A 15,515-nucleotide genomic window follows, 5' to 3' on the forward strand; every position below is an offset into this window, starting at 1 on the left:
GATGGCTTTTGAAAGTTGAGTTTTCTGGCCAGGATAACACACCTTTGACCCCAGGGTGGTGCTTCTATTCATGGGGTCTGTGCCGTGCACTGGTCCTTCAGCTTGGATGTCCCGAGAAGCCAGGCCATCCCAGACTCTTCACTTAAGGGTGCCCAAGCTGCCAGGTTGCTTTTCAAGGCTGGAGGAGAGTCCTGGGGTTTGTTTTACTTTTGTGCTATGGACCACTTTCCCCTAAGGCACAAGCTTTTCCCAGGCTGCCTGGGCTTTGGGGATGTTTACAGCTGTGGAAGGCACTTAAGTTAGGGCCAGACTTAGCTGGGGTAGAGTTCTATGTGGCACTCGATTTATAGAAAGGCCTAGGGGCTGTCCTGGTGGCCTAACAACTAAGGGCTTGCTGGCAAGCCTGACAACTTGACTTTGATTCCCAGAGCCGATATGGTAGAAGGAGAGAACTAACCCCTCACAAGCTGTCCTCTGACCTTCACAGGTCCTGATGCTGGCTGTCAGGTCTCCCTTGGGGATGGTTGCACATTCGTAGAGCAGGGATGGTTCTAGATTGCTGCCCTGCACTGACCTGAGACGGGAAGGATGGATAATGGGAATGAGGCAAAGCTAGTGTGCTGGGCTGAGGTCTTGGTCTATCCCTTGTGGATATGCATTGGGTTTCAAAGACTGAAATGACAGAGAGGATGGCTGGTGAGTGAGGTCTCTAGTACCTGGGAAGGCTTGACCCATGGTTGGTGCCACTGGTGACTGAATAAATGTCCAGTGGTAGTTAGAGTTGCCATAGAAGGGAGTGTGTCTTTTGACTTCCTCAGATTGATGAAGTCATTTGGTACTGCATTGCTGTGAAGACAATGTGAACTTGACTTCTATCTGGAGAATGGGGACCACCAAAGGGAGAGTTTATAAGGCGTCACCACATAGAAGCTTGTCCAACTGAAGGAGCTGAAGGGGTTTGCAACTCCATAGAAAGAGAAACAGTATCAACTAACTGGACACACCAGAGCTCCCAGAGACTAATCCACCAACCAAAGCGTACACTTGGAGGGACCCATGGCTCCAGCTGCATATGAAGCAGAGGTGGCTTTGTCAGGCATCAATGGGAGGAGAGGCCCTTGGTCCTATGAAGGCTCGATGCCCCAGTGTAAACGAATGTCAGGGTGGGTAGGCAGGAGTGGGTGGGTGGGGGAGCACCCTCATAGAAGCAGGGGGAGGGGAAGTGGGATGGGGGGTTTCTGGAGGGGAAACCGAGAAAAAGAATAACATTTGAAATGTAAATAAAGAAAATATACAATAAAAAAGTCAATTAACAAAACTAAAAAAGAAAAAAGTATTCCGAGCACTTCGATGTGACAAAAGGAAGAAGGAGAAGGAGAAGAAGAGGAAGAAGAAGAGGAAGAGGAGGGAGAAGGAGGAGGAGGAGGAGAAAGAAGAAGAAGAAGAAGAAGAAGAAGAAGAAGAAGAAGAAGAAGAAGAGGAGGAGGAGGCAGCTTATCCAAAATATAGAGTCTGAGGCCTCGCCCAGCCTCTGCATCACTAGCTCTGGGGCCTCAGCAAGCCTTTCTGGGATTCTGGTGACCAACCACTTTGATGGTTTTCTAGATGACAAACAATTCTCAGTTTTCTCATAGGCTGTGCTAACTTTCCTTGTCACCAGCATACAAGTCACAATGTGGTCCTTTCTGGAGCAGGCCTGGAGGAGCCTAGCTTCCTCTTCCGATGGCCTGGAACCAGGAGTATTCCCTGAGCAGGAAGATGCTATGGAGAGCAGCAGTTAGGGGCCTGACTCTGTTCTCAGGTAGATGGGTGGTCTGGTCCAAACAAGTTGCATAGGTCTGGAGAGACAGAGAATTTCTGTGACCAATTCTGTATTTGGGAATCACTGACTATTCTGGAACTCACTATGTAAACTATGCTGGCCTTGAACTCAGAGATTCACACACTTCTGACTCTTGAGGACTGGTAGTAAAGGCGTATGCCACCAAGCTCAGTGTGCCAGCACAGTGTATGGAAGACTGAGTGAGAGCTTTGTGCTAAGTAAGCCTGTTGTCTTCCATCTGAAAGCTAGCTGGCAATAGACTTTCCCCTCCCCAAGATAAGTAGTTATACTTAACAAACTAGCTCTCCCCAGGATTCCTGATGCAAAGCTCTGCTGTGCAAAGTTTAATGACATTCTTATCAAGTAGTGGTCTGTATGTAGGGCCCCTCTTATTCCTATTTCTTTGGGTTTTGGTAGTTCTTGCCTTTCAGGGAGAATATGCCTCATGACAATCCCCTGTCCATGGTTAGGTGATGCTGTGGACCACAGAGAAAAGCAGCAGGGAATTCTGTTCAAGCACATTAGAAATATTTGGGGGAAAAGCCAGAGTTCGGGAAGAGCTGGACAGTGCTTAGCTAGATACTGCATAGTATTCTATGGAGATCCTCAGTGCCAGAACAGTTGGGAGTGTCTTCCAGCTTCACCAAGCAGGGGAGAGAGAGAAAGAGAGAGAGAGAGAGAGAGAGAGAGAGAGAGAGAGAGAGAGAGAGAGAGAGAGAGAAGCCCAGAGAATAACTGGCTTCATTTCCAAGAAAGTGCTTTTTATTGGAGAAAAAGTGCCATGGTTTTCACAGCTTCAGTGTGTCTCTAGAACGATAGTAAAATTGAGATTTAGCCTTGCGGGTTATTGCTGGACAGAGAAGCATTCTTGCAATGTGTAATTTGAGACTGGTGTGTAGAGGATCCAGGATGAAAGAGGTCTGGGCAGAAGGGGCGAGAAAGCCCTCAGGTTGGGTTTGTGTCTCTATTGATCGTTATGATGGCTCAGTGGCCAGAATCACAGCAATAAGCTCTTCCAGGTTCCCTCACGCCTACCTTACCTTGTGCTGAGTGCTCTCCCAGGTGAATATCGGCCATCTTATGCCACCTACATGATAGATGTTTTGACATGCAGGACAGATAATTCTTTATTTTCCTAGTTGAAACAAATAATGTTTAGGGAAGTTAACTTGCCTAGGACACAGCTGTAGTTGCAGGTGGTTCAGGCAGGATTCGAATCCTGGTTTATCAGACTCCAAATGCAAAAGTGCCCCTGGCTGGGCTGCCACACGGCAGATCCATTCCCTAAGCTCTCTGCCTGGGTTAGTGCTTGCTGAGAGTCCTCTATCTAAGCAGACATGTGTGGGCATCAGGGGTCTGGGAAAGGCTCTTGTGAAAAGCCTTGTTCTGGCTGGGCTAGTTGTGGGTCTCATGGAGCTAAGGTCAGATTGGCAAGGAACCATACAGTTTGTAGATCTGGCCTGTCATCTTCATCCCGCTAGGTACTTGAAAGCAATGGGGGAATTTCTTATCTCTCTGTCTCTATGAATATTTCTGCCTCTGTGTCTCGATGTCTCTTCTGTGTCATAACACAATGTAGAATGGATGGAAGGCTCACTGGCTCTCCCTGAGCCATAACTTAAATTGTCTTCAGCCTTGTGAAGAAAGCCTCCTTGATGTTCCTGCACTAGTAGCACCTTTCTAATCTTTCAGCAAACCTCAGGTTCAGCACCAGCCCAAGAATACATAATGCTGTTTGCTTCCCTTATAATTACCTTTCTCGGTTACCTTGTATTTATGACAAGTACTTACAGAAAGAAAACCATGACTAGGAAAAGTTCTTTATAAAATACCTTCAGAAAAGGACAGCAGACTGGGGACATGACTCTGTGGATAAGAAATTCTCTGTTTCAGCATGAAGACCTCAGCTTAAATTCACAAAACACACATAAAGACCAGGTGTGGTTTCACGTGTGTATAACAGAGCTACAGAGAGGGTGGAGGCAGGAGGATCACCGTTGGCTGCTTGCCAACCTTGCTCTAGGTTCAGTGAGAGACCTTGCCTCAGGGGAATAGAGTGTAGAGAGAAAGAGTAGGTGTTACACACACACACACACACACACACACACACACAATGAAAGGCAGATACTGAGCCTGGGTTTTGGGATGCCATAATCCTCATGTCAGCACCAACTCACACTGGGGTCCATTTCCTGTTCCTTATAGAAAATCATCATCTTCCCTCACCTTTCCCTCCCCCCTCCAGCTTCTGTCAGCTCCAGTGTCTGTCACGTTTACATCCCCTTGTCCTTGTCCACCACCGTCACCTCCGACATCACTCTTTCCTGCGCCTCTGTCTTCTCCACCGTGTCTCCTCCCCTTCCATCCTCCACCTTTCATCTTCTCCACTGTCTCTACCTTTCACGGCCGTCTTCTTTTCTGTACAGCATCTACCTTCCACCTTCTCTCTTTGCCCATCCATCAGCTCACCACCTGTACCGCCTGCCATCTGTTTTCCATCACAGTTACATTGCATTACGTCTAGTTTCTGTCTTCCACCTTCCATCCTCCACCCCCATTTTCTTTTTCTTCTCTATCATCCACTTTCCCTCTTCCATCAGCCACTGCCTTCTACCTTCCGTATCCTCCACCTTCCACCTTTCATCACCACAACGTCCTTTTCTCTTCCGCAGCGGGGCTCTTGAGGCTCCTTGTGATGGCTACAGCTCCTTCTCCTCTTCTTAGTTTTCCATGTGGTTCTCACGGCCCCCATGCATGTTCCCTGGAATCCTCAGAGATCATAAGCAGCGAATTACAAAGCATTAACCAGGTTGTGAATGTGTGTGTGTGTGGCACACGCACATGCATGTATTTCATCTATGTGCCAATAGCACTCTATTTTTGTATGAAGAATGATGGTTAGATTTAAAGAGCGATATTTATGAAGGAGTCCAGTCCTGTCTCCGTCCACCTAGATAGGCAGAGTTATAGCGGACTTTAAGGATTATATAGAACCTTGTTGTACTTTCAACCATCAGCCTTTAACCCATGCATCTTTCTAAGAACGCTGGTGGGACATGGAAAGTCAGGGCATGTGTCATCATCTCCAAAGGACAGAGAAGGGACTTGAAGGCCAGACACAGTAGGGTTCTCAGGACTCAGTTGAAGGATGAACTAGCTGGCCAGATGAGCTTTGGGTAGGCCCTTCTTTTCTTGGTTCTGTATATACATGTCATGTCCATTTTCCTGTTAGATAAACTAAGGCACAGAGGTTCATATGGGAGGAGATCATGAGGTTGCCCAGGTGTTTCCTAATGGGGCAAAGGTTTTCATTTCAGAACTTGACTGAAGATGGGGATCTGCTGCCTAAGAGGGTATCAGGTGCAGGGGTTTATGCTCTCCAGATCCCAAGATCCCAGGACACTGGGTTTAGATCCACATGCCTCCTGGGTTCTGCAGGCTTGGATCTGGGTTTTGTTTGCTAAGCGGAATTTTCCAGCCCCCAGCCGGGAAGCTGGCAGAGCTAGCTTGCTGCTAATTTCATTTCCCTAACTCACCAGCCTGGCAAGGCTTGGCCTCTCCAGCTTCAGTCTCTTGGAACCTCATTCCCACCTTTCTTAGCCAAAGAAAGCGAGCAAGCTGTGACTCACCAGAAATGTTCGTTGCTAGTTTCTAGCCATAAAGAAGAAAATATATACATCTGCGGAAGTTCTGCCCTTATGTCCTAGCTCAGCAGCTTCTGCCTGCCGGGGAGAGGCTTCGATGCAAGATGAGAAAACCAGAAGAGTTAGTGTGTCTGAGATGAGAGAAGTCTGGCTCCCTTCATTTTAATGGCTTCTAAAAGGAGGACTGCAGCAAGGAAAGGTAGCAGAGGGAGCTAGAGATCAGCCCTGGACGCCATTTTGAAAAAGAACGGGTGACCCCAGGAAAAGGAGAGCGGAAGCACAGGTTCCGGACGCTCCACCCCCATCTGTCACCTGTGCTCTGGATATTGTTTTCTGCAGTCCCAGCATAATGCGGATGGTACATGGGATGAGGTGGCAGGCACCCCAGGACCCAGCAGCCCTGCAGGCCCTCCAGCCTCACTATCTACCACTTCCACCCCTATGTCTCTTGCTTCTTATACTTCACTTGTCTTTACTAGTCTCTTAGATGCATGTGCCAAACTTCCCTCTGGAAGGCCACTCTTATAGTACTTTTCCTTAACCACCTCTAATTCCTTTTAAAAGCCCACCTTACGTCTCTCCTCATAGACACTTCAGTGAACCTCGAAGTCAGGTCTCAAGACCCTTTCTCTGAGCCTCTATGGCACAGCATGCTCCTTCATTCTAGCACTTTCTGACCATCTGGTTCTACACTCACCCGGAACACCTCCAGTGACTCTATCTTCCCTCAGTACACTGTCTACTATGTGGAGAACATACATGCTCAAGGCCATCCTGCAGCCTGGCCCTACAGACTGCCCATCATAAAGGCATTGCTCAGATGAACTACTGAATAATATCCAGAGAGCTCTTTTCCAGTGTTTAGTGACAATGTTTGAATAGCTAGGCTACAAGCATAGGTGACCTTTAAGTAGTTACATCCATAGAAGGTAGACATAGGAGATGACCCCTTCTAGGGCCAGGTATCTTTCTGTTTCACCTTGGTGGCCCTTATTGGTGGCCCACTGAGGTGGTGGTGAGGGCCTGGTACCCTTCTACAGAATGACTCGCTCCAGCTCTAGTCTTGGCTATGGACAGCTCACCTGGTGTACTTGTTGCTTTTGGTTGTTGTGATAAACACCATGACTGAAAGTGACTTACGGAAGAAGTTCATTTTGTTGTCTTAGGGACTCCAAAGGGGAGTCTGTAATGGCTGAGGAGTCATGGCAGCAGGCAACCATAGCAGAAAGCTGGCAGATCACGTCTTCAGTCACAAACATGAAGCAAAGAGTGAAAGCTGTGGGGTGAGGCTATACCCCCACAAAGCCTGTGCCCAGTGATGGTTCTCCACTGCCTAAGCTGCACCTCCCAGATAGCACCTAACCAAGTGTCCAGATAGAGGAGCCTACGGAGGACATTTCTCATTCAAGCCACTGTGCCCAGCATTTAGTTGGCCTGAGCTGGGCCCTGCTCATTTGTGTGGCAAAAGGACAGGGAGGAGATGGGAAAGCAGAGCTAGCTGTTTCCAACGCTTGGTGGAACTTCAGGGTGGGCATGCGGCTTGGAAGGCAGATAGGTTCACTATCCCTGCTTGTCTTTCCTTGTTCCTCATCATGGGAGTGGGGAGAGTTGCCTCTCTGATTGCAGCCTTGTCGGACTCTGGGGGAGGGGGTTGCCTCCCTTCTCAGTCAAACCTCTAACCTTTTCTTCAATCCCCAAAGGCTATTTCTGCTTCCCTGGGTGCCCGACCAGAAAATGGATGTCATACCAGATTCCTCCTCAGCTCCAATCCTAACCCCTCTCAGTTGGCTTCCCAAGTTCAGTCAATACCCAGGCCCTGAATTCTCCAACTTCTCGCTTAGTCCTGAGTGTCACCCCTGTTCTCTCAGGGTCACACTATGGACAGTTCAGCCTTTTACTTTTTTTTTTTTTTAACTTTAGGGCCTTCTACGGCTCCCTGATGACTTCAGACTCTCTAATGATGCTTTAAAGGCCTTTTGCTGTTGGTCTCTGCCTTATTCACCAGATCCACCAGACACATTTTTGCCACCCTGGGTCTTACCCCAGAGCATCATGTGGGGCCCCTCCAGCTTGCCAGCATGCCCTTTTCTCCTTTTTGCTGGCCCTCTGTTCATATTTCTCTACTCAGAAGGCTTTGCCTTGGGAATGTCCACTCTAGCCTTTGATCCCTAGTCTAGAAAGTGCTTTCTGAAAGAAGATAGCAATGACTGCCTTACTTCTGGACCTGGAATGGGGAGGCTCTGTGGTCTCATTCCATGACTACATTAATGAAGCCGCAACAGCATCTCCTGTCTTTTGTGTATCTTTCTTACTAAGTGGAAGGCTCAGGCAGAGGCTCACAAGAGAATGTGAGCTTCTACATACACACAGCTCCTGGATGAGCTTGTGCATGTGAACATGTGCAAATGCATGCCCCCACATGTGAACACATGTAAATGTGCGCACCCACAAGTTAGCTGCTGCAGCATCTCCCTTCCGTCTCCTCTTCCTGTCCCTCCCACTCCTCCCTCCTACACTCTTCCACAACCCAGTCGTGGGCCATGCCACCTCCTGACCCCACAGACTCTGTTCTTTCTGCCTGTCTTCTACCATTTTGTTCCGGCCAGGCAACCTAATTAAAGGCCATCATTAAAGTCAATCTCGCACTTCCGAGTCCTTTCGTAATCACTCGCCTTTTTGCTTTCCTCTGAAACGTCCATAATTTTTACACATTTAATTCCCCAGATGCTGTTCAGTTCTTGCATCGCAGATTGAGCTAAGCCCCTGAAGCAATTTCAGTAACAGCTCAATTATGGCATCTCTCCTTTAATCCTTTCATTTCCATCACCACCCAGGAAGCAGGAGGAAGCGAGATGGGATGTCTTCTCTGCCCAAACCTGCTTCCTTCTCTGCAGCTCTCTGTAGTTTGTGTCATTGGCTTCCTCCCAGTTGCCCAAAAGCCAAATTTCAGAGTCACAGTTCTCTCCTACTCCCACTCCTGTTTCCAGCAGCTCTTCAGGATGAAACATTCCCTGTTGAGTGTTTGTTTAGACCTCAGTGGTCCCAGTGCCACTACTCAGCATTCACTATCTCTCTCTACCTGGACTAGGATTCCTTCATGAGTGGTGCTCCTGTCTGTTTATGTCCACACTTACCCACCTGCTCATCCATCTATCTACTCATCGTCTATATCTTCCATTCATCATCCATCTGTCCATCCATCCATCCATCCATCCATCCATCCATCCATCCATCCATATATCTACTCCATCCAGCCACCTACCTACATATCTATCCCACTCATCTGTCTATCCATCCATCCATCCATCCATCCATCCATCCATCATCCATCCATCCATCCATCCATCATCCATCCATCATTTATTAATCATTCAACCATTATCCATCCATCCATCCATCCATCCAGTCCACCTACCTTACTCACCACCCAATTTTCACTCAGTGATTTTTTTTCCAAAACACACATTTCTTATACTTGTAAATAACCTCTGTGACTTCCTATGTCCTGGAACAGGAATTCTCAACTCTGACTAGAGAGTAAGATCTTTTGGAGAACGTTTCAAAACACCAACATCAAGCTCCACGCTAGAGCACTGAATTCACTCTGTCCTGGTATTTTCATAAGTTCCTGAGACTATGCTGGTGTACAACATGGGCTCAAACCTTTGTGTCCTGGGTGGCAGGGCCCCAACTGCTTTGACCTGACACTCCACATCTGCTGCAGTCAGGCCTCTTGTCTTTCCAGCCTCACTGTCAACAATCCTCTAGTAGCATTCTCAGAATTCAAGGCTTCCTGAGAGAATTTATTCTGTCTGTCTGTCTGTCTGTCTGTCTGTCTGTCTGTCTCACACACATATACAAACACACATATACACACATACAAATGCGCACACACACACATACACACACACACACCTGATTGAAAACGCCATACTTGACCTTCAACAACCAAATACAAATGAGAACTTTTCTCAAGGTCCATTCTGCTGCAGCATCTGTTCTGTGGTAGCCAACATGCTGCTGGCCCTGAGCACAGTGAGTACAACAGAAATATTACCCAGTCTCTAAGAGCTCTCAGGACGGTGATGGGTGGGACATGGAAATAAAAGGCAGAATGTATCGGGCAGGCTCCTGTAACTCTAAGGACTTCCATGAGGTAATTTATACAGAACGAAGTTCTCTTTTTGGCTCACAGTCTTGTAAGTGTTGGTCTGTCACTAATGCTTTCGGGTCTCCTGCGTTTGGAAGGCCCAGCATATCACGGTGTGAATGCATCGTACAGCAGAGCTGATGGCCCCATGACGGGGAAGTGTAGAAGAGGAAGAGGAAGAGGAAGAGGAAGAGGAAGAGGAAGGGACTGGGGTCTCATGAGGCTGTGCTTTCGATGAACTAAAGGCCCATCACCTTTTATAGATTTTCACATCTCCTGATAGTACCCCTTTGGGAACCAAGTGTTTAACACATGGCCCACTGGGAGACACTCAGGTCTAAATGTTAACATAGAAGTTCTCAAAGTCACAAATGCGTCAGAGTCACCAGGAGGGTTTGTGAAGCAAGGATGCCAGGCCAAACCCCAGGGTTTCTGATTAATGCTCCTGACAGTTTGTACTTCCAACAACCTCCAGCACAATGCCAGGGTTGCAGGCCAGAGAGGACACTTGAAATCTGCTGTGCTCAGACATGGTCAGGGGACTGCTCTCTGAGAAGGAAATGTCATTTGAGCTATACTTATAATAAGTAGAGGAGGCAGTTGGGGAGGAAGGAGGTGTAAAGTATGGTCCAGGGAGCAAGAAGGGCATGTGTGCATGTCCCAGCAGGAAGAACCTGGCATGAAAACAGAAGAGACTGGTGTACAAGCACATAGGACGAGCATGCTTGGGCCTTCTGCAACTCCAGCGGAATGGAGTTACTCTGGAGACTGTTCTGAGTGCGTCTGCATTGTTGACCTACCCAGTCACCCTCTTCAACTCTTTTTTTCTTCCTTTTATTATTTGCTTGTTTGTTTGTTTGTTTGTTTATTGTCTCCGCCTCTTGACAAGGAGCCCCTGGCAGAATCTGTATTATAGTTGCCTGTGGATAAAGACAGCTCACCCAGGACCCACTGCACAGGGATCCTAGCTGGTACTGAATTTTAGCAGATCTTTTCAGTTATCAGCAAAGGACAAATCTTTATGTTTCCTCAGATAGTCGAGTATCCACCCTGCAAATGTCTATTTCCAATTATTCCCAGGTCAAGCCCATGCTGCTGGTCTGACCACCGCCTCTATTTCTTCTTCCAAATATTTGCTGCCTAGATTTTCAGCCCATTTGGTGATAGAAGAAAAAAAATATCCATGAAGTTAAATGGACTCTCTTTTCTTGCCTTCTCAAATTCCAGGAGCTTCGGGAGGGTGAGGGAGGGATATCCCAGAACCCCCTTGGGCAGTTTTTTACAACAAACCTACCCGGCCCTGGTGAAAAGGTGCAGTCATAGTGGGAATTGCAGTTGCTTTCCTCAGAAGCTTTGGCCACAGTGGCTACATTTCCTTAACTAGCTCCCTGAGGAGCCTGCCATTCAGGACAGGGATAAAAGAAGACAGGGTTGGGGGCTTCTTTGGAGGTAGTGGTGGGCCTTATTCTTTCCATACTAGAAAGCACAGCATGACAAAGATTCAGTCTTAGAGAACAGAACTCCCCACCAAGGGGTAAGATGGTGTCATTGGCTGCACTTGAGTTTAGCCTTTTGTCTTTCTTCTTACAGAAGAGTATATATGCCTTCTCCTGAGCCTCAGAGAGGAATCCTTGAGAAGGCTGAGACACAGAGAGTTTTTCTGTTGTTTCATTAGCTTGTGAAGCAATGATACACAGTCAAAGATTCTCAGGATCCTGCTCACATTAGAGTGCCCAGGAGGCCTTCTTAAAACCCAGATCTCCAGGTCTAAGGCTGGAGAATGGATTTCTGATGACCTGTTTCCAGGGGATCACAGTGTGACATCCATTTTAGTATAATATCCAGCTAGAGTCAGTCTGAGAATCCATCAGCCACCATAGGACAAAAGCTTATTTGTCCTGTGAGTACCTGTGTCTTCTTTTGCTCCTGTTCCCACATGCAGAACCTGAGCCCTTCAGGCCAACTCTCACAAGGTTGTCATTGTCACACTGGTTTCTAGGGAAGCTCTCTAGGGAAGGGCAAAAGTATCAAGAGCCCAAGGGACTCTTGGGGTTAGTGGAGACAAGTTAGAGGAGAGGAAATATCTTTTTGGTTTTTCCACTGCACAGACCTAGAGACCATGAGATATTGAGAGATAGTCTTCCCAAAAAAGGTACATGGCAAGTGCCACATTCAGAGGAAGCATAGATGGCCCAGGGCTTAGAGAGAGTCAGAGACCCAAGGCCTATTTCCAGCACTAGTCTATAACCGTGGACTATCCCCTTAGTTCTCGGGCATGTTTCCATAGTTCTAAAAGGTGTAATAAGATTGACTTTGAAGGTGACTATGAGACTCAAAGTAAGTGACTACATGAACTGATGTGAAGCCAACCAGAGTTGTCTTGGTCCCCACAGGAAGGATCAATACCTGCTTTCACCTGTGAACTGTTGGTATCTGGTACTGCATCAGACTCGGCGGGAGAGCCGAGACCATGCCACCCTCAATGACATCTTCATGAACAATGTCATCGTCCGCCTCTCCCAGATCAGTGAAGATGTCATCAGACTCTTCAAAAAGGTGAGCTGCCCTCTCTGCCCTAAGTCTTTTTCCTAGACCAGCCACGACAATAGTCTACTGTCATGGCAAGATGTAGTTTGGACACAGGGGACCAGGAAGACTTGTGTTGAATAATACAGAGGGCAAGGACTATGCTGTGCTCTCCTGACTAAGATCTGACCTCTGCATTTGCATTTGAAAGACTGTGTGTACTTAGCCACCTTAGCACCCGTGGCAACAAGAGTAAAAACCTTTAGGTGCCTAGGTGTGCAGTGTCCATGTATTATGGGCAATCTCGGAAAATGGAGGTACATGTGGGACCCAAAATGGCAAGCAACAGAAATGTTATCAGTCAATTTGAAATTTTAAGGGATTATGATACCTATACAAACACATTTCTTTGCATGTTTATAATTTGTATACCTTCTAGAATGCATACACATTTCCCCCCTGTGTAAGATCATACTACATATTTGATATTGCTATCACCTACCAGACTTATATAATGCTCTCTGTCAAAAATTTCCCACACTGAAAATGTTTACTTGTGTTTTGAATGATTACATAGCGTTTTGTTATATTGACTTCCCCAGACCTAAGCACCGAATCTCTTTCTGTGGAACACTTTGATGAATGCCATTAGTCTACTGTTACAAAAGGCCCCACTGTGAGCTTCCCCATATCCATTAGTCTACTGTTACAAAAGGCCCCACTGTGAGCTTCCCCATATCCATTGTTACTTAGGATCAGATTCCACAAGTGAGAGGCACAGGAAAGCTGATTTACTTTTTAAGACTTTGGTGGAACACCCTGTTGCTAAAGGAAAGGTTTTACCCAGGGAACTATCCAGGAGCCAAGGGTAAAGAGGGTCCCTTTTCATGTCCCCTGAAACCTTTGTCTGTAGCTTCTATCACAATGCCTGGGACAATGGAGGCTCTCTGTAAATGTGTGAAGAATAGGATTTTCTGTAAAATGGGTGTGTCATGTAGCCTTACCCTCTCAGTCTGTTGAAAGAGGCTAAAATCGGCTGCTCCTTAGGGCCCATGTAAAGTTCAAACATGCTTTCCTGTGCAGAAGGACCTCAGTAGGAAACTATATTCCTTAACATTTAAGAAAGAAAGCAATCTTGGTAGTATCCTTTTAAAAACCTGTATGTCCTGATTATCTTCAGGCTTGTGACTTAAGCCTGTGCCTGGATTTTCTCTTGTGTGAAATGCTCACCGGCCGTCCCAGCTGATGCTAGACAGGCTAAGTCATTCTCCTGTGATCTATGTAGCCTTAGGCTTATGACTTAAGTTGCCTGTGCCTCAGTTTCTCACTTGTAAAATGGGTTGGAAACACCCAGGAAGGACTTGGCAGTACAGGCTGCTCTGGCCTTGCTCAAAGCTGGCTGTGACCCTAGGCTAGCAGCGATGGTGACCCACTGTAGCTCAGCTCTTCTTCCCAGCAACCAATGTGTTGATCTGGTGACACAGCATGGCTAGACACACAAGGGAGGGGACAAGCTGCTGACTTACATTAGAATCACCTCTCTGAGGTCTGAGCTTGGATTGTCCGTCTTGGGGACGACACCTACAGGACTGTAGCCACTGGCTCATGTCCTCTCACCACACAACACACTACACATGATGATGTGGTTAGGAAATGTGGTCTGAGTTTAATATTTGCATAAGCAAACATAATTAGAAAGGTAAATACAGTGTCAAAAAACAAAACAAAACAACCACAGTGCTTCACAGAGGCCAGCTGAAGCGCTTCAGCTGTCTGCTGGTTTGGAGTCCTAATCCCAGTATGGTCCCCGTCCGCCGGGCTTTCAGAGCCTTTTCTTGGGTAGGGATGACTTAGAGAGAAAGGGTCATCAAGGCCTTTAGGAAATGAAGGCTCTTTTTCCCTGAGCTGAGCCCGGGGACGAGTGAGATAGATCTTTGCCGTTCTCATTTAGTGTGACAGCAGCCTGACTTGTGATAGAGGTTAACAGGGTGGAAAATAATGAAAACTGTCCACAGCTGAGCTCCTGGCTGCCTTGTTACCCGGCCTGTCCCGCAGAACAAAGGACGTGGCCTGGCCCCTGTGGGCTGGGAGAGTGTCAGGGGCAAGTGGGCCTGGCTGAGTTAGCCCAGCGAGGGCCCTTTGTTTAGTCTGCATTATACACAACGCAGAGCTAAGCCTTGTGCTTTTTATAGAGGGTGAGTCCCTGCACCTACCTCAACTACTTCTGGACTTAGGGCTGGACAAATGGTGGTGAGATTCATTCCATTTTATGTAGATGGGAGAAGGCCTTGAGCCATTTCAAGGAGACCCCAAATGTGGCTTTAGCCTACCCCTTACCATCAGTGTGACAGAGCTTTTAGAGTTTGTTTCTGCACAGACTCACTGACCACCCTAGCCAGTCCCTTTAAGCCTCAGTTCTGTCATCTGGAAAGTGGGTCTGGTACAGTGTCTACAGTGAGGACCGCCTGGAAGAGCAGAGGCAGTTCAATGCCAACGTAAGGTACAGCGCTGAGACCCCACTCAAGAATTGGAACCTCGTTGGTTATATGAAGATGTGTGGCCACTCTAGGGCCCTAGTGCTTAGTGGGGGTTTCCTGATCACCCACCCAGTCTTGCTGTGGCAGTGGAGCCACAGGAGGTTAGGAGTGGTTCCAGTGGGCCCGAAATCGTTGTCCTGCCTGTCATCTTCATGTAGAGTGGTGTGCTGTTTAACTTGAGTCTTGTTCTCCCATCATTCCCTGTGCTTCATTTCATACAGAGTCTGGGGGTTTTGTTGTTGATTGTTTGTTCATATTGTTTTTATTTGGTTATTTTTAAACTTTTTATTTTATATGCTTAAATGTTTAAGCCTACATGAGTATATGTGTACCATGTGCATGTGATGCCTGTGTAGGGCAGAAGAGGGAGTTAAATTCTCTGGAACGGGTTTAACAGGCAGTTGTGAGCAGTCATGTGGGTGCTGGGAACTGAACCTGTATCCTCTGCAAGAGATGGAAGTGCTCTTAACCACTGAGCCGCTCCCTAGCCCTGGGGACTCTGGTCTAAGAAATGGCAGCACTGCAAATTTCAGAAACCCATGGCACCTACTGGTGCAGTTCTGTAGTTCAGCTGCTCTTGGGAGGCTGAGCCATCGTGAGTTCATGTTCAAGGCCAGCTCAGGCCACAGTGTGAATGTAAGGCTAACCCAGTCAACTTAGTGAGACTCCATCTCAAAAACCGAAGGAGTGTACAGGCCTGTCTAAAATAAAGATGTTCTAAAGAGGTACTTGTGTCTCTCAACCTATCAGATGGATGAAACAGTGGACCCCCCAAAACAAGGATTTCTTCAAAAATCTCATGCCATCAGAAGGAAAAGGGGTGTGTGTGTGTGTGT

At 47.3% G+C, this 15,515-nt stretch overlaps 1 protein-coding gene across 1 annotated transcript in view; it reads left to right on the forward strand.

Moving 5' to 3' along the window:
- The window catches only part of Srgap3 (SLIT-ROBO Rho GTPase activating protein 3), a 222,590-nt gene that overhangs the window by 113,939 nt on the left and 93,136 nt on the right, over positions 1-15,515 (forward strand). Inside the window, exon 3 of the mRNA XM_028788654.1 lies at positions 12,010-12,172. Coding sequence (XP_028644487.1) covers positions 12,010-12,172 — 163 coding nt within the window. The remainder of the gene's footprint in view (positions 1-12,009; positions 12,173-15,515) is intronic.

This window comes from Grammomys surdaster, unplaced genomic scaffold, assembly GCF_004785775.1.
Source record: "Grammomys surdaster isolate TR1022 unplaced genomic scaffold, NIH_TR_1.0 125756, whole genome shotgun sequence".
Classification (NCBI taxonomy): Eukaryota; Metazoa; Chordata; class Mammalia; order Rodentia; family Muridae; genus Grammomys; species Grammomys surdaster.